At 36.6% G+C, this 24508-nt stretch overlaps 1 protein-coding gene across 2 annotated transcripts; it reads left to right on the forward strand.

Moving 5' to 3' along the window:
• Positions 1-1071: 1071 nt before the first annotated feature.
• Positions 1072-21444, forward strand: LOC129242924 (GATA zinc finger domain-containing protein 14-like). 2 transcript variants are annotated; one of them, XM_054879857.1, is made up of 3 exons: positions 1072-1312; positions 15240-15753; positions 17928-21444. In XM_054879857.1, exons 1-3 carry the CDS (start codon positions 1201-1203, stop codon positions 21442-21444), a joined length of 4143 nt encoding a protein of 1380 aa, XP_054735832.1. In that variant the 5' UTR covers positions 1072-1200. The 2 variants fall into 2 exon arrangements, with proteins under 2 accessions (XP_054735832.1, XP_054735831.1); XM_054879856.1 differs by lacking the exons at positions 1072-1312; positions 15240-15753 and adding an exon at positions 17731-17798.
• The last annotated feature ends 3064 nt before the right edge of the window (positions 21445-24508 follow it).

A 24508-nucleotide genomic window follows, 5' to 3' on the forward strand; every position in this document is an offset into this window, starting at 1 on the left:
AGTAGTGAGTTATACCAGTTTTATGAAACTCACTAGTGGCAAATCTTGTTCGACAATTGCAATTATTTTGTGAAGTGACCAGAGCCCGACAATTAGATTTCAAACGAACAACAACAATAAGAAAATGTATTTTGATTACATAAATTACATACAGTGGATGATGTTTTGTCATATGCTTTTAAAATTGTTATTTGTATTGTAATTAATTTAAATGGTTTTTTATTATTTATCATAAATATATAGTAATTTTCATGTGACCGTTCTTATAGCTAAACCTAGTTAAATATAATTCAATAGAAGTACTTATATTGAATTATAAACTAGTTCCTACTTCAAGAAATCTGTGCCTCTATGTATCTATTTTTAATTAAAAGCACTAGAATTATTGTTATAAAGTTATAAATCAGGATCACGGAATTACATTAAAAATATCCCGAAATTTCGTGATCAACAATTAACGCTAATTTTGACATCCCTTGACTACACCTCATAGGAGGTATGTAATCCTTACAAGGTTTCGGGCAAATCTTATTTCTAGCGAAATTAACTTACAATACATACAAGTAGCTAATTAAAATAAACAAATAGTTTTCCATATAACGCGCTTATGACCTCATCAAGAGGTAAATTTTCCCACTTTGCGCGTGCCACTCGGCGCTTGCAAATTTATTACATTGCATACGAGTACATATTTTGTTTGTGTGCTTAGCTTATGAGGGGCTTAGTGGCGCTCAAACCGTAGCAAACTAATTGCCAATCAAGCTATTCCAAGCAAAATAACTAACTACCAGCTAACTAACAAAACTTACCAGCCAACCGAACAATCGACCAGTCAACTCTTATACAAAGTGTGCTCCTAATCCCTTTCGCCGCACCAATTTCCACACTCATTCCTTATCCAACTCCTTTTTTTCGAATGAGGCCTGTGCTCGTTGTTGGTTGGTCAGCAGCAGTGACCACCTAATTGTTCGCATGCTCAGAATGCGCAATTTAGTCGATTTCGTGACCACCTGAAGGAATCAACGTGAAACGTTGTATTGTCGTTCGAAACGCGGCGATATTAAACATTATAAGAATTTGAATTTTATTAGTCATAAATATTTTTCAAATATTCCGTGAATCGACTTAAAAGAAATAATTCTAAACTGTGATTTAATATATTTTAAGAGCTAATTCTAAAAGTTATTGTATTATAATAAAATGGGTTGCGCCAGCAGTACACCTATGATTGCGACGGCGGGCAGTGATATGTTGAAAGCAGCGACACATGTTGCCTCAGATGCAGCAAAAGGTGCTGAGAATGCAGTGGAAGGTAGTTTTTGTTGAAGTGATGCTTTTTGTAATGAGTGCAAGAAAATTCTTAATTTATTTGAAGAAAAGCAGTTAATGCCTATGCAATTTATAAAAGTATATTAATATTCTACATTTTCTTGAAATTATTAAAATTAACGACCGAGAAAATTTAACTTATTAAATCAAATGAAAATTCTATAATATTTTCTAAAGTTTGAAAAACCCCTTTCTTGGCGATTTTTCTATAATACATAGTTTTGGTCATAATTCATGTGTCTGGAAGGAAAAAGTGTCGTTAAAATGCCAAACTTTGTTAACAATTCATTAAAAGATAGTGATAACGTGGATTTTAAAAATCCACTTGCAAAAAAAGAAATAAAAATAAAAAACTGTTTATTGATCCAATCATATTAAAATGGTACTTTTCCATTAAATTTCGCGGGTATTTGGTTTATGTTGAAAGCACGGTTGTTGTTATCTGCGTAACATTTTCCATCATCAGCACCATAGATATATTGTCTGATTCTATTTCGCAAATGCAATTACATTGAATGGCAAAATTCAATTTCAAAGCTTTTTAAAGTAGTTCAAATTGTTTCAAGAATGCAGAGAAAGGTTGAAAAGGTGTTATTTGTAATAAGAAAAAAAATCGAAATTATCACCCGATGAACTAAATCGCAAGAAAATCAACAGTTTAATGCTCAAAAATTGGGGAATTGAGCAATTTTCCAACGACATCCAGTGCTATCCACTTTCTGCTCAACTAACCAGAAATGAAATTATACATTTTTTTCCTTGTTCACTGCTCTCGGGAGCAAAGGGCCTTGACAAGACTTTGCCATCGTACATGGTTCTGTGCTGTTGTTTTTGCACCGTCCCATGAGATCTCGCAACTGCCAGTTCGCCCAGCATCGACCTTCTCCAAGTTTTTTTTTGTCGACCGCAACCTCTGTTCTCTTGCGGGTTCCAGTCCAGTGCTATCCTGATGATATCTGGTGGTTTTCTCAGTGTGTTTCTGCGTTTGATTTGCCTAATGCGAAGGCGTTTGTTGATGAAGGATTGTACCTGCGAAATTATAAATACCATATAGAAAAATATTTACAAAAAGTTTTATATAATGTTTTCTTAATGACGAAAAGTAAGTTAGATATATCGAAATATTTATAATGCTTACTGAAACGCTCCCCGAAGAATCTGAAGGCGTCATGTATCTCAGTGCTAGTTTCACAAATAGTTAGTGTAATAGGATCTCTGTTTACAACTTGGAAGCAACGAGTGAATAACGATTCAAATACCCAAAAAATCGATAATTGCCCTGCCGCGTACCGCATTCATTGTTTGTTAACTTTCGGCTGAAAGTTCGACCTATAAATATGCATAAGTATATTACCACAACCAACATATTCACCTTCTGGCTATCCAATAAATTAAAAATATCATTTCGGTTAGACTATTTCCAAACCTTGTCCGGCAGGCAAGACAGTAGACAATACTCAAAGCTTCCTGAACTTCCTTGATGAGTCAGTTTTCGTCGGGATACTTTTGTTCAGGTCCAACGTGCTTTTGTTTACTAAGCGTTTTTTCCTTTTATCACATTTTGCCACCGTATACGATGAAAGCTCTAAAGGCCATGTCAAAAAATGAATTACAAAACTGCTTCCAAAAGTGAAATAGGCGCGGGAAGCACATTACTCAATCAATTGGGGGCCACTTCGATGAATGTATAATAATGCCAACGACGAAATTTGAAGTAAGGTCGGATGCTTTTAGGACAGATCCTCTTATTTTAGGGATTACTTTGAAGGGCTTAAAATGGATAAGGACTATGCAAAGAACCTATCAGGATTAATAGGAGGATTTATAAACAAAGTACCTATCAATTTGATCATGGTACCAATCCTGCTTCTGTACTTGTTAAAGTCAATGCAGAAAGGAGTGATTCTATAGATGATGTACAATAATTGGATCAGGATCATTTGAAAAACTTTCGCAGTACAATCCTTGCAAGTACATATCGTCAATTCACAGGGTAACAGTTTTGATTCTCGACGGCTATTCTATCACCTCCTATTAATCATATTTCTTATTTTTAATTCTGTAAATAGAAATTTATGCACACAAATGCACGCATTCTATTCCGAATTTGAATTCTGATGCGACTGGTGAAATTCTACTTACTAACAAGTATATTCTTATATATAATATGTACTTATGTATATATTGTATATATATATAATTGGCGCTTACATTTTTTTTGAGTGTTTGGCTGAGCAAAAGGTCCCTGCCACAAGACCCGAGAAGTTTTTACAACTGAAAGACACTCGCCATTGTATTCCGAGAAGCGACCGCTATTAGAAAAAACCTTTTTCTATTAATTGGTGTCGTGCCGGACGCTTCAGACCTATGGTCTTCCGAATGGTAGTCAGGCATGAACTTATTTGGCTACGGCAGCCGCTATTTGTCAATTGCTCAAAAAAACGCTCGTGTCGATTGGTCGAAGGAAATGCTCAAAAAATACGATCGCGGGACTTCGAAACACGTCTATGACATCGTGACAGGTGATGAATCATGGATTTACGCGTATGAGCCCGAAAGTAAACAGCAGTCGACTGTATGGGTGTTTCAAGATTAGCCAAATCCAACAAAAGTTGTTCGCGCACGAAGCACTTCCAAGCAAATGGTCACCTGTTTTTTCGGAAAAACTGGACATGTCGCAACCGTACCACTGGAACAACGCAGAACAGTAAATTCTGAGTGGTACACAACCATTTGTTTGCCAGTTGTCTTCCAAGAAATTAGGAAAACCAATCGCCAAAGACGGATCACTCTTCACCAGGACAATGCGAGCTTTTACACATCGGCTCAAACAGCTGCATTTTTGAGCACCCAAAACATCGAATTAATGGGTCATCCGCCGTGTAGTCCTGACTTGGCACCGAATGACTTGTTTTTATTCCCGTACGTAAAAAACAAACTGAGAGGTCAACGTTTTTCGACACCTGAAGAAGCGGTTGCGGCATTCAGAATGCATGTTTTGGAGGTACCTCATTCAGAGTGGCAAAAGTGCTTCGACAATTGGTTCAAACGCATGCAAAAGTGTATAGATCTTTATGGAGAATATTTTAAAAAACAATAAAGTGATTTTCGATGATTAAAATTTGTTTTTGTTCTCTAATCCCGACATATAAAAGGCACCCCTCGTAACAAGTAAGCATGTGCCAAACTCGATTCGGTCCGAACTATATATACTCGTGCATATTTCAGTAAAACTTAATTTGTGCTGGCTGTTGGCTTCTTGGAATCATATATAAATCAACCTTATAAATCAGTCTAAAATAAAATATTGCATTAGAGCCCTAACAAAGTGCACACTCAAAATATTTCAATATCAACTTTTATTGAAAGTCATAAATATATACCAGTTACGTTGGATACTGAATAAATTGTAAAGAAACATTTTTAGGGAATTGAATATGATACGAAATAGGACAATCTGGGGAAAAACGAAAAAATGTAAATAAATATTTTTCATGATAGCTTAAAAAAAACTGCAGAAAAATGAGGCACCTCATTATCATTGAGCACATCTGCTGCGCGTTTAGTAACTATCTAATTTGGGTGATGTTTTTTAATGTGAGCTTTTTTTTAATTGCACTATTTAGGCAGTAGATGTACGTCTACCTCCATGATAAAATCTCACATCTGCTTGATGTAAAGCATATTACAAATCCATAAGCACGTCTGTGTTAACCTCTCAACTATGCTCGCCACAAGTTCATCGATATCATTGTTATCCGCCTCTAGCCCAAGTTTGGTTAGCCAATTACAGTAGATTCTGTTTTAAAAAAAGCTACCAGTGCTATAGTAAAACTATAGATACGTTTCAAAAGTGCTAAGAACCGCATAAGTCTGAGATAATGTAATAAAATCGCATAAAAAAAGGGTACTAGTCCCATATTATAACTATAGATACGTTCTATAGACCGCATGAATCTGAAATAATTAAGTAAAATCGCATAAACAAAAAATTGTATTTTTGAAAATTATATCTTTATTTAAGAAACGTTAGAATCGAAAAATAGATTTACATCATCATGGAATCAGACAATACCCGCATGTTGCGCATTCGTTTAGGATTTGGCGTAAAATCACTTCCATCACTTGAGGAAATGTACACGTCTGATCTGGATGGTGATGCAGGCGGTTCCATACTTATAGGGTTAGCATTTTTGATATAATCTGTGATGAGTTTTTGCTTAGCTGGTTTAGAATCTTGTTTATATGTACAATTCCCGATAGGTCGACATGCATTTTTTAATTAAAAAAAAAAAAACCGCATAAAAAAAGCCGCATAAAAACAAAATCTACTGTATATGATTTATTTTGGTTAATGACGCCGTGGAAATTGCGGGGAGTCTTCAGTCACGCAATTGGTCAAGCGTTCGTGCTAAAGTTTCTTTCATAAAGATTCAAAAGTTCTCTAGGCTACAGAGTTTCTCCTATCTTTTCAAATATTTAGAGGCAAACAACGATGTGATCTTTGCAAAACTTTTTTAAAGTGAGACTGATTTTGATAGTAGGGAGTGTCCTTGATCAACCACTTCAACACTTTGCTTGTGTTTTTCAAAGATTTTATGCTATATTTATTTTTGCTATTTCATTATTTTCTGCCTCAGTAAGAGAAGTTTTACACGCAATTCGATACTTCCCCTTTTCCGCTGGTTGCTATACGAAGCTTCGTTCATAAAGCGATTTTTTTTTAATTTTGTTCATTAAGCGTTCATTAATCGAGGGTCCACTGCTTTTTTTTGGTTTGGTTAAATTTTTACAAAATTTGAGTAATTTATTTTTATCCTTTAATATAAATATATCTCGATTTTTGTTTTTTTTTCTTGGTTTAAGATTAACGTTGGATGTAGTTATTAATTAATCTTAGTACCAACCTATCTTAGACAAAGAGTAATATGTGCATCCATTTTTTTATTATGAGCACTTTGGTATATGTACTATGTGTCCATATTTATCTTCATTCCTTTATGCTCTTACCTACAACCGTTATGTAAGCAATATTATAATACCCTTGTGCACAAGTGCGCTCGGGTATAAGAATTACCGTGGCGAAGATTAGTTATTATTGAACATGTATGTATTTCATATTAACATATGAAGCAGATACACATTAGGGTGTGTCTCGAACGTCCGGAATTCTTATAAAGGTTGTCAAAAAAGTCTTGCGGTATTTCCGCAAGCTTGTCTTTGCAAGCGCGTAGTTCTAGTTGTATTCGTCGCATCGGTTCATGCTAGAGCTTTTTGGAAAGCTCTTTTCACGTGCTAACACGTGTTTGATTAATTGTTGTTTGCTTTTAGTCGTTCGTGAGTTACAGCGTCGCAAACATGGAGCAAAATAAAGAGAAAATACGGCATATTTTACAGTACTACTACGATAAAGGCAAAAATGCATCTCATGCTGCCAATAAAATTTGTGCAGTTTATGGACCCGATACAGTTTCCATTTCCACCGCACAACGATGGTTTCAACGTTTTCGTTCTGGTGCAGAGGTGATCGAAGATGCGCCACGGTCCGGAAGGCCTGTCGTCGAAAATTGCGATAAAATCGCTGAATTGATCGAAAGAGACCGGCATAGTAGCAGCCGTAGCATCGGCCAAGAGCTGGGCATGAGTCATCAAACCATTATAAACCATTTGAAGAAACTTGGATTCAAAAAGAAGCACGATGTATGGGTGCCACACGACTTGACGCAAAAAAACATTTTTGCCCGTATGGATGCATGCGAATCGCTTCTGAATCGCAACAAAATCGACCCGTTTTTGAAGCGGATGGTGACTGGCGATGAAAAGTGGGTCACTTACGACAACGTGAAGCGCAAACGGTCGTGGCCGAAAAGCGGTGAAGCTGCCCAGACGGTGGCCAAACCTGGATTGACGGCCAGGAAGGTTCTTCTGTGTGTTTAGTGGGATTGGCAGGGAATCATCCACTATGAGCTGCTCCCCTAAGGCCAAACGCTCAATTCGGACCTGTACTGCCAACAACTGGACCGCTTGAATGCAGCACTCTTGCAGAAGAGGCCATCTTTGATCAACAGAGGCCGAATTGTCTTCCATCAGGACAACGCCAGGCCACACACATCTTTGGTGACGCGCCAGAAGATCCGGGAGCTCGGATGGGAGGTTTTTTTGCATCCACCGTATAGTCCGGATCTCGCACCAAGTGATTACCACCTATTTCTGTCCATGGCGAACGAGCTTGGTAGTCGGAAGTTGTCCACAAGAGAGTCCTGTGAAAATTGGCTCTCTGAGTTTTTTGACAATAGGGAAGCGAGCTTCTATAAGAGGGGCATTATGAAGTTGGCATCTCGTTGGGAACTCGTCATCGAACAAAACGGCGCATATTTGACTTAAATCGCATTATTATAACCAATTTTATGAACAATTGAAAATTCAATAAAAATACCGCAAGACTTTTTTGACAACCTTTATTAGAATTTCACAAAACATTTACTTTTACCTTATTCTTATTCTTAATCGGCAAAATATCCGCCTTAGCGACTGCGACCTGCTGTAACAAAGTCCGTTAGTCCCATTATTTCGTGCTATCAATCGCCTGTTGCAGATATCTGGTAAAGCTCCTTAGCTCCTTTTCCATTAAGAAATACAATTTTATATCAGTAAAGCTACACGTGCTAAGACAGCAGCGATAGTTTTATTAAGAAAAAACTTTTTTGTAGGACTAATGAGGGCCCTCATAAATTATTTAGTCATTCTGCATAATTAGCATTACGGGGCGATTCCATGTCTAGTGATATAAGTGCTTTGGACATTGTTGTCAATTCTACTAAAAATGCTTTCCTTTAGAGGCTTTAGTACATTAGGAAGTTAATTGAAAAAGATTTTTGTTGATAATTTTGTGAGTGAAATGCCTTAGGAAGCTACAATTTTTTTTGTGTTTTTATGACAAATATGTTTTTGAAATAAAAATATTGTAGAACTATTTTCTTTTAATAATTTTATCAAAATTTTTAAGAATTTTTTTTTTCAAAATTTTTAATAGGAAAAAGTACTTTTTAAATAAATATATTTGAGGACCAATTTTATTTAATTGTTTGTTTGTTCATTATTGAAGAAAAACCATCGGTAACAATTGAAAATCGTTTTTATTCATTAGATCAATTATTTATTTACATAAACAAAAAAAATGTTTTCAATGACAACAATAAAAAAATTGCTTGCCCTGACGTAACACATGCCACTGGCGTAACTGATCGGGTTGCTCAGGTACGTCTGAAAAAAAATTCGGTCGATTACACTGGTTTACAGCCAAAATGCACCAGAGACGCCGTTATGAAATTCCTATGTAAAATCACCGTCTGATTCCGAAAATCAAGGTTATTTTTTATTCTATGGTAACGTTTTTGAGATATTTACGAATTACCGTTATTTCAAAAAAACAAAAAATTGGGCCCACTTAATCATATATATCTCGAAAACGAATTGAGCGATTCCAAAACCGTTTAAAGCTTTTAAAAGGTAATAAAATTTCCTATAAACTGTGTGTAAAACACTTTTTGCTAGGCCCTGCAGATTCAAAGATAACGAACTATCATAACGGATTTTTTAAATTTTTTTAGTAAAAATATAAAAAAAATTGTACTTTGAGAGAAAGGATCTCGAAAACTTTTTACTTTTTCGTGTATTTTTTGTTTTCACTCTAAGCTCTGTTTTATTACAAAAAAAAATAAACTTTGATTAAACAAAATCGATGAACTAATACAAAAGTTATAAGCATTCAAGTAAATATATCCATATAGTAAAACTTAAGTATCCTACAAATAATAGCATATGTACTGTATGTATTCTGTCTTAACTCTATGATCTTATTTTATAATTGAAAAAGTTATGTGTCTTGTTTTGACGCTTATTTATATAAGGATCGGTTTCTCTTATGAGAAACCAACAGTAGTCACCCATCATAGCGACATCCCAGAATCCTTGATACCGACTTTCAATCATTTTCATTTGCTGGTGAAACCTTTCGCCATGCTCGTCACTTTCGTCGCCAAGATTTTGCGGGAAAAAATTTAAATGGGAGTGCATAAAATGAATTTTTAAAGACATATTTACTCCTGAAAGAAAATTAAAAAAGGAATTAGATAAATACGTAAGTGACACATTAGCATATAATTTTCTTAGGCTGGGTTAATCTTCCAATTCAGAACAAATTTTGGTCGTTCTTGTTTGTTCGGAGCAGGGCAATAAATTTAGATTAAGAGCTATATATTCTCATGTAAATTTAAAAATTTGCTTTAACATTTTTTGTTTAGTTTTAAAGTTAACTGAGAAAACGGTCTTATATACATATATATATATATTGTATATATAACGGTCTTATATGTGTTTTTTATTTACCCATTTCCGCATTGTTTTTGATTAAATCGTTCTCTATCAGCTCGAAGGACTTTTGTGTTTGCCTAAAAAAGAAGTAACGACCTTTTCAAAAGAGTCCCACGCCGCTGCCTCCACTGGTGACAATAGTTCTTTGAAATGGGTATTGACCATTATTTTCCTTATTTGCGGCCCCACAAAAATCCCTTCCTTTATTTTTGCTTCTGAAATCTGTGGAAAGATTGTTTTCAAATAATGAAAAGCTTCGCCTTCTTTGTCCAAAGCCTTGACAAAGTTTTTGATAAGGCCGATCTTGATGTGGAGCGGAGTATGAGTATTTTATGTTATCCACCCCAACTTGAAACGCGATTCGTTCTGGCCAATCCTTTATGATGTAGTGGTCTTGACGTGCTCGGCTATCTCATTTGCATAGAAAGCAACAGTATTTTGTGTATCCAGGTTGTAGACCACATAGCTTTCCAACGACTTTTAGATCGGTACATATTTTTCAATCATGTTCTTCGTATTTAATTAATTCAAGCAATTTTTGCATTGTCTCATATGTTTCCTTCGCATTTACTGCATGCGCGATCGGGATAGATGGCTTTTGGTTGCCAATATGCAATAATACGGCCTTTAAACTTAATTAATTGCCGTCTATGAACAATCGCCACTCTTTTGAATCATATGGTTCACCAAACTGTTTAAATAGACCAGCAATGTTTTTGCAATAACAAACACTGTCCTTCTTCGTATAGTACTGGGAGAATTGTTTGTGACGAGTCATATAATATGTTACCTTAACACCGGATGAAACAAATTTAAATTGTTGCATACGAGAGGCGTGTAGTTTGGCCTTTTCTTTTGACAATTCCAAATCCCTTATCCAATCATTGAGTTGTGCTTGTGACAAAGGGTTTCTTTCGTTTTCCGTTTGCAATTCAGTACAACATGATGCCGCGTAATCAGATACTGCTGTTGACAATGAAACTGGAGCCGAAACTAAAGTTAAATTTGATTCTGGCAATGTAGCTTCCGTTGAATTTAGTTCTGGTAATGACACTGTAGATACGCTCGCATAGGTTACTTTTCTTGACTTTCCAACCCCAAATACTTTTGTAGTACAAATATAGCAGTCCGTTGAATGGCAAGTTGGTTCCCTCCTCTTCATTGGTGTAATAAATTTCATATGTCGCCTAAATAGATAGTTTAAGAATCATATGTACATATGACAGAATCATATGTACATATGCTACTATTTGTAGGGTACTTAAGTTTTACTATATGGATATATTTACTTGAATGCTTGTAACTTTTGTATTAGTTCATCGATTTTGTTTAATCAAAGTTTATTTTTTTTGTAATAAAACAGAGCTTAGAGTAAAAACAAAAAATACACGAAAAAGTAAAAAGTTTTCGAGATCCTTTCTCTCAAAGTACAAATTTTTTTATATTTTTACTAAAAAAATTTAAAAAATCCGTTATGATAGTTCGTTATCTTTGAATCTGCAGGGCCTAGCAAAAAGTGTTTTACACACAGTTTATAGGAAATTTTATTACCTTTTAAAAGCTTTAAACGGTTTTGGAATCGCTCAATTCGTTTTCGAGATATATATGATTAAGTGGGCCGAATTTTTTGTTTTTTTGAAATAACGGTAATTCGTAAATATCTCAAAAACGTTACCATAGAATAAAAAATAACCTTGATTTTCGGAATCAGACGGTGATTTTACATAGGAATTTCATAACGGCGTCTCTGGTGCAGAAAAAAAGTTGAAATTTGTGATCCAGTGTTATTTATCAGTAGATATGTCGCTATGGTGGGTGGCAGATTTACAAAAAAAAAAGTTTTCTAGATATTGTATCTGTTTATTGGAAAAACAAAAAAAAATGGATTTTTTTTCAAATTCCCGCTCTTAAAAAAATAGAAAAATGGATTATAAAATTATAATTCACAAAACTAAGGAAATTAGTGTTGGTGAGAGAAAAATTATCTTGAAACTTAGAAATAAAGGCAAATCTTTCCGCTAAATTGGGCAAAACATAGGAAGAACTCACTCTCATGGGCAGTATGTCGTGCAAACATACAATAGAACTGGTTCAATTGTGGCAAAGCCGGGTTCTGGTTGACCCAGCAAGCTAACCGTACGTGAAAAATGAACCATATTGCAATCAGGGAAAAATAATCCTCGAATTACGGCTTCCCAAATATGTAAAAACATTTCAAATTCCTTTGGCAAGCATGTACACGATGATACTGTAAGGAGTTGGCAAACTTTATTTTTATTGAGTCAACAATGGATCAATTTTCTACTTTAAATATTTTAAAGACTAGCATGATGCAAAGCGTTCAACAGTTGGAGCTTGGTGATGATTTCTGGTTTCAGCATGATAATGATCCCAAGCATTCGGCACATAATGTTAAGCTCTGGTTGCTGCGCACCAATTGCGCACCTCAATCCCATTGAGTTTTGTGGGATTTATTTGAGCGCAGGATCCTTCAGCGCAGCATAACTACCAAGAAAATGCTTAAAAATGCTTATATTATATATACATATGTAAGTACATATGTAATATATAGCGGTCGCCATAGCCGAATGGGTAGGTGTGTGACTACCATTCGGAATTCGAATCTCTGTGAAACACCAAAATGAAGAAAAAGTGGTTTCTAATAGCGGGCACCTCTAGGCAGGCAATGCCAAACCTCCGAGTGTATTTCTGCCATGAAAAAGCTCCTCATAAAAAAAAATATCTGCCGTTCGGAGACGGCTTAAAACTGAAGGTCCAGCCATTTGTGAAACAACATGAAGGCGTACGCCATAAATAGGAGGAGCAGCTCAGCCAAATATACCAGAGTTGCATACCACAAAATGGAGGAGGAGCTCGGCCAAATACACCGGTGTCTGGCGTGCATCTCCGAAAGTCAGATAATTTTTATGAGCTGCTTTTTCATGGCAGAAATACATTCGGAGTTTGCTATGAGGGGCGACTGTGATTAGATAAAAAACTGTTTCTGTCATTTGGCGGCGGCCAATGCAGTTTGTTATTATATTATTGAATCAGTTATATGTAAGATCTTTTCGGTATTCTTTTATACCCTTCGAACTGTTCGTAAATGATGAAGAGGTGGCATTAACTGAAAACCTGTGAAACATTCGTTTGTGATTAATTCACGAAGGTTCGCCACTCGCCATAACAAAAAGCGGTATTAGATATTCAGCCGTTTCTGATAGGAAAGTGGAGCTTAAAGCCGATCTACGTCAAATATTTTTAGTTGCAGTCTCGTGGACATGAATAATAATTTGTATGCTGATTTTCTATATATAGTAGCTTTTTCAACTGTGCTTCGAGAAAGGCTAGAACTATGTTAGATTTTAGAATTTTACTCGTTTTTGAATTATTCGTATAATATTGGTATCTTAGGGCACATGACAACAAAATCCAACGTATTTAAAGTTCAGCTCCGATGCAGCGAATCCCGTTGATAATTCAATTCTCTTCTTAATTGGCGCGATAACCGTTTACGCGATTTTGGCCGAGTTTAACAAAGCGCGACAATTGGACACCAAGTGAAGCCAAGTCCTTCTCCACCTGTTCTTTCCAACGCAGAGGAGACCTTCCTCTTCCTCTGCTACCACCAGCTGGTACCGTATCGAATACTTTCAAAGCCGCGTTTGTATTATTCCGTACGTAGCCGCTCGATCTTTATTCCCTGCGCTATGTCTATGTCGTCGTAAAGCTCATACAGCTCATCGTTCCATCGTCTGCGATATTCGCCGTTGCCAACGTGCAAAAAGGTCCAAACATCTTACGCAGAATCTTTCTCTCAAACACTCCAAGCGTCCCTTCATCGGATGTTGTCATCGTCCAAGCTTCTGCGCCATTCGTTAGGACGAGCATGATGAGAGCCTTGTAGAGTGTTAGTTTTGTTCGTCGAGAGAGGACTTTACTGCTCAGTTGCCTACTTAGTCCAAAGTAGCACTTGTTGGCAAGAGAGATTCTGCGTTGGATTTCAAGGCTGACATTGTTATCGGTGTTAATGCTGGTTCCTAAATAAATGAAGTCTTTTACAACCTCGAAATTATAACTGTCTACAGTGGGTGCCGATACGCGATTGCGCCGACTGTTTGTTTGAAGACAGGAGGTACTTCGTTTTGTCCTCGTTCACCACCAAACCTATTCGCTTTGCCTTTTTATCCAGTTTGGAGAAGGCAGAACTAACAGCGCGGTTGTTAAGACCGATGATATCGATATCATCGGCATACGCCAACAATTGTACGCTCAATAAAATATAATTCAATTACCGAACGCAATAATGTCTTCAAATCAAAATCTGCAATAAACTATATCGAAAGTTAGTCGTTCGCTAATTGTCAATCACGTGCGGATTTTCCATTCTCCTGCTATATTTCTTTGCATCACTATAATGCTCTGTACCATGGATTGGGATAAAAATGTAACTCGTATTAATTCCACGTCCAGTTCGAGTGTTCTAAGACTCAATTTATGGCTCCAACCGAAACTAGTCTGTAAAAAACTAATTATAGGGCCTGAAATATAGGATGTGCAAGACTTTTCTATCGGTGAAGTTTCGTTGAAATGATCGTGCATGGGCGCAGACCAAAATCTTTACGTAAAACTTATCCCAAAGTGGACCGCGGGGCTTATGGGATTATAACACAACGTAGAACAGATTGGACACAATAAAAATTGAAGACTCATTCATTGCATAGTAATGAATAAATTAAATAAAAATATATTTAAATAAATCAACATTTAGTCTGGATAAAAAAACTTCAAAACTTCAAAATAAATAGCACCCTTATACTCGTATGAGCTTCAATGCGTACTAATGTACGAGTATGAATTTGTATAAATGCACACAAGAGGGGCGGCTAAATAGCCATGTGCAGGTCAATGGTAATTTCATGGAATAATAACACAAGTGCTAGACACATTAAATAAGTATTGTTATCGTATGAACTTGTATTAAAATATAAATTTATTAAAAAAACAATTTGACCAGCATTGGTCGGCTAAAGTCGCATGCGATAGGTCGCGTACGACAACCATTCGTCTGGATAGTATGTTAATTCGGAATGTGGCGCTTGCGTGACTGGCTGTCGGAAAACTGCTCGTAAATGGTAAATAGTTGTGATGGAGAAAAGGCCAATATTATGGAAGTATTGTTGGAGTGATGTACGCGTATGTAAAGTAGTAAGGCCGTCAAAGGGTACTTCAGCCGGTTTATATAAAAGTCTGCTGTGACGATGATGGTGGCAATAACGCTCATTGCGGCGTGATATAATCGCTGACTATTCCACTCATATATGTATAATTGATTACTGACTATATGCGTGTGACGCTAACAAAGCGGGTCGTATAATTTATTTGCGAAGAACAAAAAAACAATAATATAATAAAAACATTCTTGCACTCATTCCACAAAAATAGCAAAAGCACACATTCACATACTCGTACATATATGCACATTTACTGCTATTTAAATTTTTAACACCTCTCTCTTTCTCCCTTGAAAACTAAAGAGGTGGCCGATAGCGTTGGCAAAACACTTGACAGCGCCAAAGAGACGGTTGGCACTGCTGTAACAGGTATCGCACACGATTTGAGTAATGTCTTTACTGAGAAGTCAGGGGAATTAGATACAGCGAAAAAACAGCTTTTGGAGCATTTGCATTTGGGTGGTGCGGCCGAGACACTGGAACACACAAGTGACACAACTGGAAATCAATTGGACACAAAAGCTTTGGAAGCGGCTGCACGCGCTCCTACACCACCACCTGATTTGGACAGCTTGAAAACATCAACACCCGAACCAGAAATCGAACGAGCAATGGCCAATTCGCATGAGGATACGCCGCCTACACCTAAACCGACAATCGCAGAGTTGGAAAAGTTAACGGCGGAAGTCAAGCAGACATCACAGACAACAGCAGCAGCGGCAGCTACAGCGACAGCGACAGCAGTCACGGAGGGCATTGGCGAGGCAAAACATGCGCCAGCGGAGGCGCCAGCTGCGGCCACTGAACCGGCCGTAGAGTGAGTAGGCGTTCCTTTATTACTATCTACTCGTAGAATTTTGTGTTTAAGCTCATTAGTTGTTGTGTTAATTTTGTTGTAAGTTGGTTGTCATTTGGTTGATTCGATTGTTTTTATTTATTGGGTGTAAACGTATTTTTGCTTTAAGTTTTCACTAAAGTGTATATTAGTGTGAAATTGCTTATATATTTGTATGTAATAGGAAATATTTATTATTTTCGAATTCTCGTGAAATATGGAACTAATTTATGAGCCTTTTGAAGCATGCATTGTCTAAGTGGCTGCATATGGAAATATAATTAATTTTGTGTCCTTTCGTACTCATGAAGACACCTCCTGAAGAGTCTAACTCTATATAACTAATAAAATAGTATAGCGATTAAAAATTTGGGCAGCGTTGAGCCAGCGACCTTTTGACAATACATTCTTCATTGTGTCCGATAATTGCTTCTGGCCCAGCTTAACAAAGTGCGCCAGTCGTTTGTGAAGCCAAGTGCTTCTCCAGCTGTCGGAGCGTTTATATATCCATTCGGATGACATGACCTCGCCAACGGAGTTGCTGGATCTTTATTTGCTCATGCAGGTACGCATGAATATTCCTCGAATATTCCAAAATATACCTCATTGGATGTTGTATTCGCCCAAGTTTCTGCGATATACGAAAAGATGGGCATGATGAAAGCCTTGTAGAGTGTTAGTTTTGTTCGTCGGGAGAAGACTTTACTACTCATGTACCTACTTAGTCCAAAGTAGCACTTGCTGGCAACAAAGATTCTTCGTTGGATTTCAGGGCTGACATTATCATCGCGCTATTGGTGGTTCCTAAATAAATAAATCTCTTACTACTTCATAATCATAACTTGCAACAGTCATGTGGGTGCCGAGACGCTGGTGCGCCGATTGTTTGTTTGATTACAGCAAGTAACTCGCCTTCCCCGTTCACCACTCGCTTCGCTTTTTTATCCAGCGTTTTTTTATTTTTAAAGTGAACCCAACAGCGCGGTTGTTAAGGCCGAAGTTATCAATATTTTATAAAAAAACGGTAACTAATCGATTATATTCTGCGGCTCGCACAATCTCTTGCAGTATCAGGTTAAAGAAGTCATGCGATAGAGAGTGACCCTGTCTGAAACTTCGTTTGGTATCAAATGGCTCAGTGAGGTCTTTCCCGACTCTGACGTCATTTTGTACAGCCGTATTAGTTTTGCGTGGCCATCAAATTCAGACATCGCGGCATATAGGCAACTGCTTTTCGTGCTGTCGAAAGCGGGTTTAAAATCGACCAAAAAAGTGGTCTGTGTCGATTCTCCTTTCACGGGTCTTTTCCAAGACTTGCCGTAGTGTGAATATATAGTCAGTTGTGAATTTTCCAGGTCTAAGGCATGGATAAGGTCCAATCAGTTGGTTGATGGTGGGCTTCGGTCTTTCGCACAATACGCTCGATCGAACCGTGCACGTAATATTTATAAGACTAATTATGCGGTAGTAGACTCAGATTGCAGGATCACTCTACTTGTGTATTGGGAAGAGCATAGTTAGTTGCAGTTACGCGTAAATTATTTTCATATTGTTCAATATACATATTTTTATATTATTGTACTTGAGTTATGAGTTTTGTAAAATTAAGTAATTTGTAAATATCCAACAAATTGTAAAACATTGGGAAAATTCTTGCACCAGTTGTTTTTTTTACTACCTAATAATCACATAACTTCAAATTAATTTTTTAGATCATGCGAATAGAATTGTAGTAGTATACTTAGATATCTTTTATACACAAAAATGTAGTTAAACTTTTACATAAAATTAAAATATGTGTACTTACCTCTCTGATATACTCCAATACATATGTAACAATAAAGCGTTATTTTTCAATACTATCTCAATTTTAAATGTAAATATTTGCCTTTTTATTTAATTTTCGATGGTTTTCTTTTCTGACTTACCTACTATTTAACGTATACTTCAAAAATGTGCTTGCGATCCATAAACGAGCAACGCAAAGTCTTGTAAAACTGCAAAATCTGCAACAAAACCTGTAAAAAGTACGTAGTGATTTTCAAATACACACACATCTGCACTTATTCTGGTCTGCAATCAAATCGATTATCATACTTTTCTTCTTCTTCTTCTTGTTCTTGTTTTCCCTCCTTCTTGTACATTCCTTTTCCTAGTATGGTTGCTTGGCTGGCTGCAGAGAAACGTCCCGGCACCACCGAATGGGAAAAACATGCCGATAATTTATCGAAAAAACATAGAGTGAATGAATTTAAAGGTGGTGGTAAATTTCGCCGCTTTGGACCACCTATGCCCACGCTTAACTATACCAAATCCACCGAAAACATGAAACGTGCACTTCTGGAGGATGATAGCTGCAACAGTGATGCCTATTACACCAGCCATAGCAGTCCAACAAATTCTGATAGTCCAAAGTTGAGGCGTGCACGTCTACCAATTAATGGCGTACTTGCAACCAACGCTAGGCGTATGCAGCGAGAATTTGCAACATTTGTAAGTAATCGTCGCTCTAAAGCAAGTGCACTACGCTCGCTTACGGTTTCTCCAACTTTCGGTCGCCGATTCGATTACAATTCGCAACGGGCACGTATTATTTCGCCAACACCTTCGTTAATGGGCTACTATCGCTCTGGCTACTCTTCTCCAGTCGTTGTAAATCCGGAATTACTGAACTCCCGTCCTCTTAAGATGAAAATAGGCTTTGCAAGTCCGCCTTTAACGTCTCCTCCATCTAATATGGGACGGACGTCGAGAGTCACTGCACTTTCGAAATCACCACTAGTAAATAATGTAATAACACAACCCAAATTGAAATCGACAAAAGCATTTGCGCCATTAAGAGGTGAAACCGTTGGTCATTCAAGGATATTTGGGCAAACGCGGACTGGGTCACCCGTTAATAGAAGAGTATTTGCAAAAAAATCGGGTGCGCTGCCGCATGTAGAAAAGGCGCGTGGTTTATATGCACGTTCTGGATCACCGTTGAGAACGCGAACGCTTATACAAGGAAAGGTGGAGGCGGCTACGAAAGCAAAACCAGCGACGCAAAAGGCTGCAACAATTAAATTGGAGCGAGAGGCTAGTGTCAAGAAGCGTAAAGAGTCTATAACGGAAGGAGTTCCAGCAAATGGATTCTCATTATCAAAGGCATTGTCGCCAATTAAAATGGCAGCTGAAATGCATTCATTACCTCATTCAAAGAGTGAAGAGCAAAAATCAGCAACTATTGCACACTCTTTGTTGGAAGTTGTGGAACAAGCTGTGGATCTTAATGGGAGGCAGAAAGAGGTAGCAAAAATAGCGCCTGAGAAAAATGTAAGAGACGACATAGCACTTAAAGAATCCAAAAAGGTAGAAACGATGAATGATGAAGGGGAGAATGAGAAAAAAGAGTATAATGAAAGTAAAAAAAGTAATAAATTGCAGAAGTCACCCAACAGGGAACATCTTAAAGGAAATCAATCTATTGAAAAGTCTAATAAACGGGCTGTGGGTACAAGTGGAACGAAAAATATAGCTGAGAATAATGATGCGAATTCAAATACAGGTTCTAGTTACAGCAAAAAAGGCACGCCAAGCCCGGGACGAAACTGCAAAAACCGTGACGAAACTTTAAGCTCCCAGAAGGATGTGTGGCCTGTAGCGACAAGTAACACGCAAGAGAGTAATGAGAATAATATCTTGACTTCGAGTGTTAGTTCTAGTCACAGTAGCACACAGACTCTGAGTTCGAGACGAAACTCCAAAAACCTAGACGAAACTCTAACCTCCAAATATGAATTTAATAGAAAGTCGAGTGTTTGGGCTGGGGGTAAACGTAATGAGAATAGTACAGCATATTCAAGTGCAAGTTCCGATCGCAGTAAAAAACAGACTTCCAGCTCAAAGCGAAACTCCAAGGTCTTAAAAAGTGCTGAAAGTAAAGAAACTGGTGATTCAAAGAAACACACAACTAATGAAGAAGGAGTAAGCCAACAAATTATCAGTCCTCGCAGTATTTCAACTCTTAATAAAACTCGAAACTTAGCAATCGAGGGACGTTTTAGTATGAGCCCAACCAAAAGAGAAACTCCAAATTACGCAAACAATTCAGGACAACACAACCATTGGACGCATTCGAGTCAAGAGAACAGGGGACAGTCTAGAAAAAATAGCCCGATGAATGTAAATATTAGGGAGGATAATTCTAAAAATTTGGAAAACCTTAGTCCAATTCCAAAACAAAAACATAATCTTAAAAACGAGCATTATAAAGATGAGCTTCAAAGCATGAGAAATAATAGTACGCTTCGGAATGATACGAAAGCAAAGCAAAAGAGTAACAGTAATAATAGAAGCCACTCGAGTTTGTTGGAAAATAACTGGATTAGTTCAAGCAGAAGGAATAGTAAAGTTGAACTTACAAATGTTGGTAATCGATCAGAAAATCATGAAGACATAAGCGCCATACTTAAGCGAAGAAGCCCCAGCCCCAGAAAACATAATAAATCAAGTACTTACCTTGTGAAGGATATTACTGCTGCAACGATGAAAAATTATGAAAATAAGTTAGACGTTGGGAAAACAAAAAAGTTGAACACCCATATAAATTGTGGCAAAAATCACAGTTCAAATAACACTGGAGACAATAATGGACGGCTTAATGGACCTCATGTGAATTACGGGTATGGAAATGAAAACACTTCAAATACAGGTAACAATATATTGAGTAGTGGAACTATAAGTGACTCCAAACAAGAAAGATTAAACCATGCAGGACAAGGAAAAGTTAATAGAAATATCAGTGATGATATCAAAATTATTCAATGTCAAAATCAGGAGCAGAATGTCACTGAACATAAATTACAACGTTCCACAAATTCTGCTAATAATCAAGCAGAGAATGATAATGAAAGAAATAATCATGTGATTAATGGTCAAGGTGAGTCAAACGCAAATAATTTAACACACCAGCAAATCACTACTCCCACTAACAAACCAACAAAGGCCATTGATCAAACGAATTCTTCAAGTCATAACTCTTTCAATAGTTCACCATCGAAATCATCAAAGTCTTCCACTAGTATTGTCATAGGTACAAATTTATCAACACCCGTAACTGAAGATAACTGTGAAGGGCCACTGAGTGATCAACTATCGGCAGCACTAGCACAACTCGAGCAATTCAACGAATCAATAGATGAGAACATTTTTTCCCGCAACAGTTGCAGTGTGGAAGAAAAGTCTCAAGCCGATTTATACGAATCATCATGCACCGATCCCGAAAATAGATCTCGAACCGATTGGGAAGAGACAATGAACACCGACATGAATACGAGTTCTCTTTCGATTGGGGATACCTATTCTTCTACCTCCTCTGTAGAAGACTTACTCAATGCGCTATCACCGCAAACTGCTTACCTCAATCTGGGACGAAGCACAACAATGATGACGCTACGTTCCGCTACGCCGATATTCAGTGCTTCCTGCTCCTTTCGCAGCACGCCGCATGGTTCGCCAAATAGACGATCTCACAAGCATTATTCGACATGTAGCAGTTATCAGATGGATAAAGTGCCTTTCGTTGACGAATTCAGTTCGGTTGCGCGTAGTCGGTTGCTCCAACTGCCAGTTAGCCCTTATAAAGTCCGCGCACGCTGTGCTGTGTGCTACAATAAATATGTGATAAAGTAACGAACTTCTAAGAGAAATATAAGAATAAATGAAGAAACAGTGTAGCTGTCCATTTTTGCGGTTTTTTCATACTATCCGTGGGACTAAATTGAGTGACACTTAGGTGTGGAAGGATTTTTGACTTGAATATTTTAAAATTCTGGATAATATTTCTTTAAACACTGTTGCTATGAAAAAAGTTGTGCTAAAGAATGCCGAAGAGCAGTAACTGGTAGAGTTTTAGAGGCCTAAATCCAAGGTTAAGTTTTTGAATTTCAGGCAACGGTATTTCGAATATTGAAGTGTATTTCATGCTAAACTAACAACAATAAGAAAGGCTGCTTTTTGGCTATGTGGAGCTTCCCTCTATCACAATTTCCTCTAATAGCTAACCTGCTTTTAAATCCTTAAAAGGTGCACGTAATAGCACCTCCGCGAAAGTAGGAATGGACTGCGGGTGGTCTATTTGAGAGAAGATTTATGCATAAATAAATAAATAACCCAAACTTAGGAGTTATAATGAACCGTTTAGTCTTTAGAAGCGAGTTTTAAAGTTATTGTTGGTCTTACTGGGAGTTATTTCTGATGGCGCTAATTTATTTTTATATCTCATATTCATATGAATTTGAGGTAAGTAGTTTATTTTTTATATTTGTTGTAATTTCAACAGGCAATTCATAGCAGGAATATATGATATTGGAAAACCCATTAATGAAACGATGAAATAAGAATACACACCAACTTAAGCCCATTAAAACCAATTTTGCTGGTTGTGTGGCATCTCGACCAGTCTTGCTGTAAAATATCATCAATATCCATACCATTAATATTCATACCATCAATAATAGAACAGTAAGAACATTTTCAGCTGCATTTTCAATCGAAAATGGCCCACCAACACCAGTGTACAACAATGGCTGAAGCGAGCCTGTACTAATATTTTTATGTCGTTTAGCGAGCTTTGTAGCAAGATATGTTGGACGATTATAACATCAACCATATCCACAATTTTTGTAATGGATTTTAAAAACACTATGTGACAAATTTAGACCAAACCACGCACATTTTAGTAAAATAGGACTTGGACTGACTGTTAATTTTTAGAATCAAATCTTCTTGATGGCATTGCTAAAAATTATGTGAACAAATGATAATACTCACTCCCAATGCTTAGTATAAATTCCTTGGTCTTTTCTAAAACAAAAAGAAAAAAATCGTTTAAGCTTAACAACAAAAATCAACTTCGGTAGCCACGTCACCGGGTACTCGCTCTATACTCGTGTATTCGAGGACGAGTGTGTGTTCAGTAATGATAGAATACAAGATTGCGCCTTTCGAGTTCGCTGTGACGTTATGCCCCGAAGATATACAAATAAAAATAGATTGAAGAAGATTGCCACGTCACCGGCTACTCGGCACCCGAACTCTGCCAAGAATGATAGAATACGCGATTGTGTTTTCCGAATTCGCTGTGGGGAATTACTTATTTGTGAAGAGAAAGAGTATACGAAAGCAATAGGAACTACCAAATATAAAAAATTATACTCACATACACACACTTTCTTTCCACGCCATCATTGGTATAAAAATGCAGAAAAATTGCATTTGAAAATCTTTTTATAATGTTTTCACAATTTAACACGCGGAACTTCGTTTTAATTAGCTTATTTAGTTTAAATGTCACACATTATAATATCGCCAAACCATTTACTGAATTTTCGCAAACATGTAATTTCTCCTCTTTTGATTGTTTTGTATTATTATGGTGACTGACGTTAGATTTGTCAAAATCGCTAAAAATATATTAACTGAGTTGGGAAGTCGCCACCTGCTGTATTCGATTCGCCCTGGGTTAAGTCAGCCAATTAGCGGAGTCTTTCAAATTCGCTGAGAGCCGGTTAACGGCCTGATATTGGCTACATCTTCTAAATTTTCTTCACCATAGGTGTGTACTTACTTAAGTGACTAACTGTATAAGAAAAAAACACAAGCTCGTTTCAATCTCATTTATTCTAATAGATTTTTCAATTTATCATTTGATTACACAAATTGTAGTTTTTGTATTGCTTTCCCAATAATACTAATTATGTCTTATACGAAATGTACACATTTATAAAATACACACATATACACACATACAATCATTAATATTATTTTTATAACATATAATATTATTGTGAGGGTTCTGTTTTGGTTCTTCTTTTATTGTTTCCTTTCTATAATGAATACAAAGTAGTTCTTCATAAGTACATTGCTTGTGTTTTGCTTTGATGTGTAGTATTTCATTATTATTTTTGTTTCTGCTTACAAGTTATTCGTGTATTTAAGTAATAATACACATGAACAAGAAACACCGTTAAACTACGTGTTCCGGAAACTCTAGTTTCGCAAAAAACATACACGCATTTACATATGTATGTATGTATGTGTAAATGACTAAAAATATAAATTATTTGTAGGAAACTATTCCATTTTGATTTTCTTTTAATTTGGTTTTGTTGTTTTTTTTTGTTCATAATAACATTGAGATATACCATTTATATATATGTAGAAATATCATTCGATCCATTTATAAATTTCCAAATGAATACAATACACTAATATTCAGGTCATAACACCCTATTTCGATATCTAAAAAACAGTTTTGCAATTTCAAAGTACTGGTGGTATATTTCGTGCTTTTGAATGTTTTCTTTTTTTGCTTTGATTTCCGAGATTCTGTGGAAGTAGTAGTTACTAGTTACTTTTTTTTTTTTACAAAGTTACGTTAATTTGTCAAGATTGCAGAAATTTAGATGTACAAAGGCTGACTTCGGATAGGTGCCTGCAGTCATAAGGATAGTAGAAATAGACAGATCTAAAATATTACACAGTGAGAATGGAGTGGAGTGCTTCTTTCCATGGTCAAAGATAACAGATTTGTGGCAAATTTTCATCATTTGGGAAAATTTTGATTTTCTGTTTCCATCTGAAAAAATAAACGCGGCTGAGGCATGCCGTGAGTTGTATGAACACTTCAAATTTCGAGGTCCGGAATAGCGGTGAAAGATAGAAATTTTTTGAATATTCGTAATTGGAGGATTCA

Source organism: Anastrepha obliqua, chromosome 3 (assembly GCF_027943255.1).
Source record: "Anastrepha obliqua isolate idAnaObli1 chromosome 3, idAnaObli1_1.0, whole genome shotgun sequence".
Classification (NCBI taxonomy): Eukaryota; Metazoa; Arthropoda; class Insecta; order Diptera; family Tephritidae; genus Anastrepha; species Anastrepha obliqua.

Coding starts and splice junctions, on each gene's coding strand:
- LOC129242924 (XM_054879857.1), top strand. CDS start 1,201: ATGGGTTGCGCCAGCAGTACACCTATGATTGCGACGGCGGGCAGTGAT. Junction 1,313..15,239: donor TGCTGAGAATGCAGTGGAAG/GTAGTTTTTGTT, acceptor TGAAAACTAAAG/AGGTGGCCGATAGCGTTGGC. Junction 15,754..17,927: donor GCCACTGAACCGGCCGTAGA/GTGAGTAGGCGT, acceptor TCCTTTTCCTAG/TATGGTTGCTTGGCTGGCTG.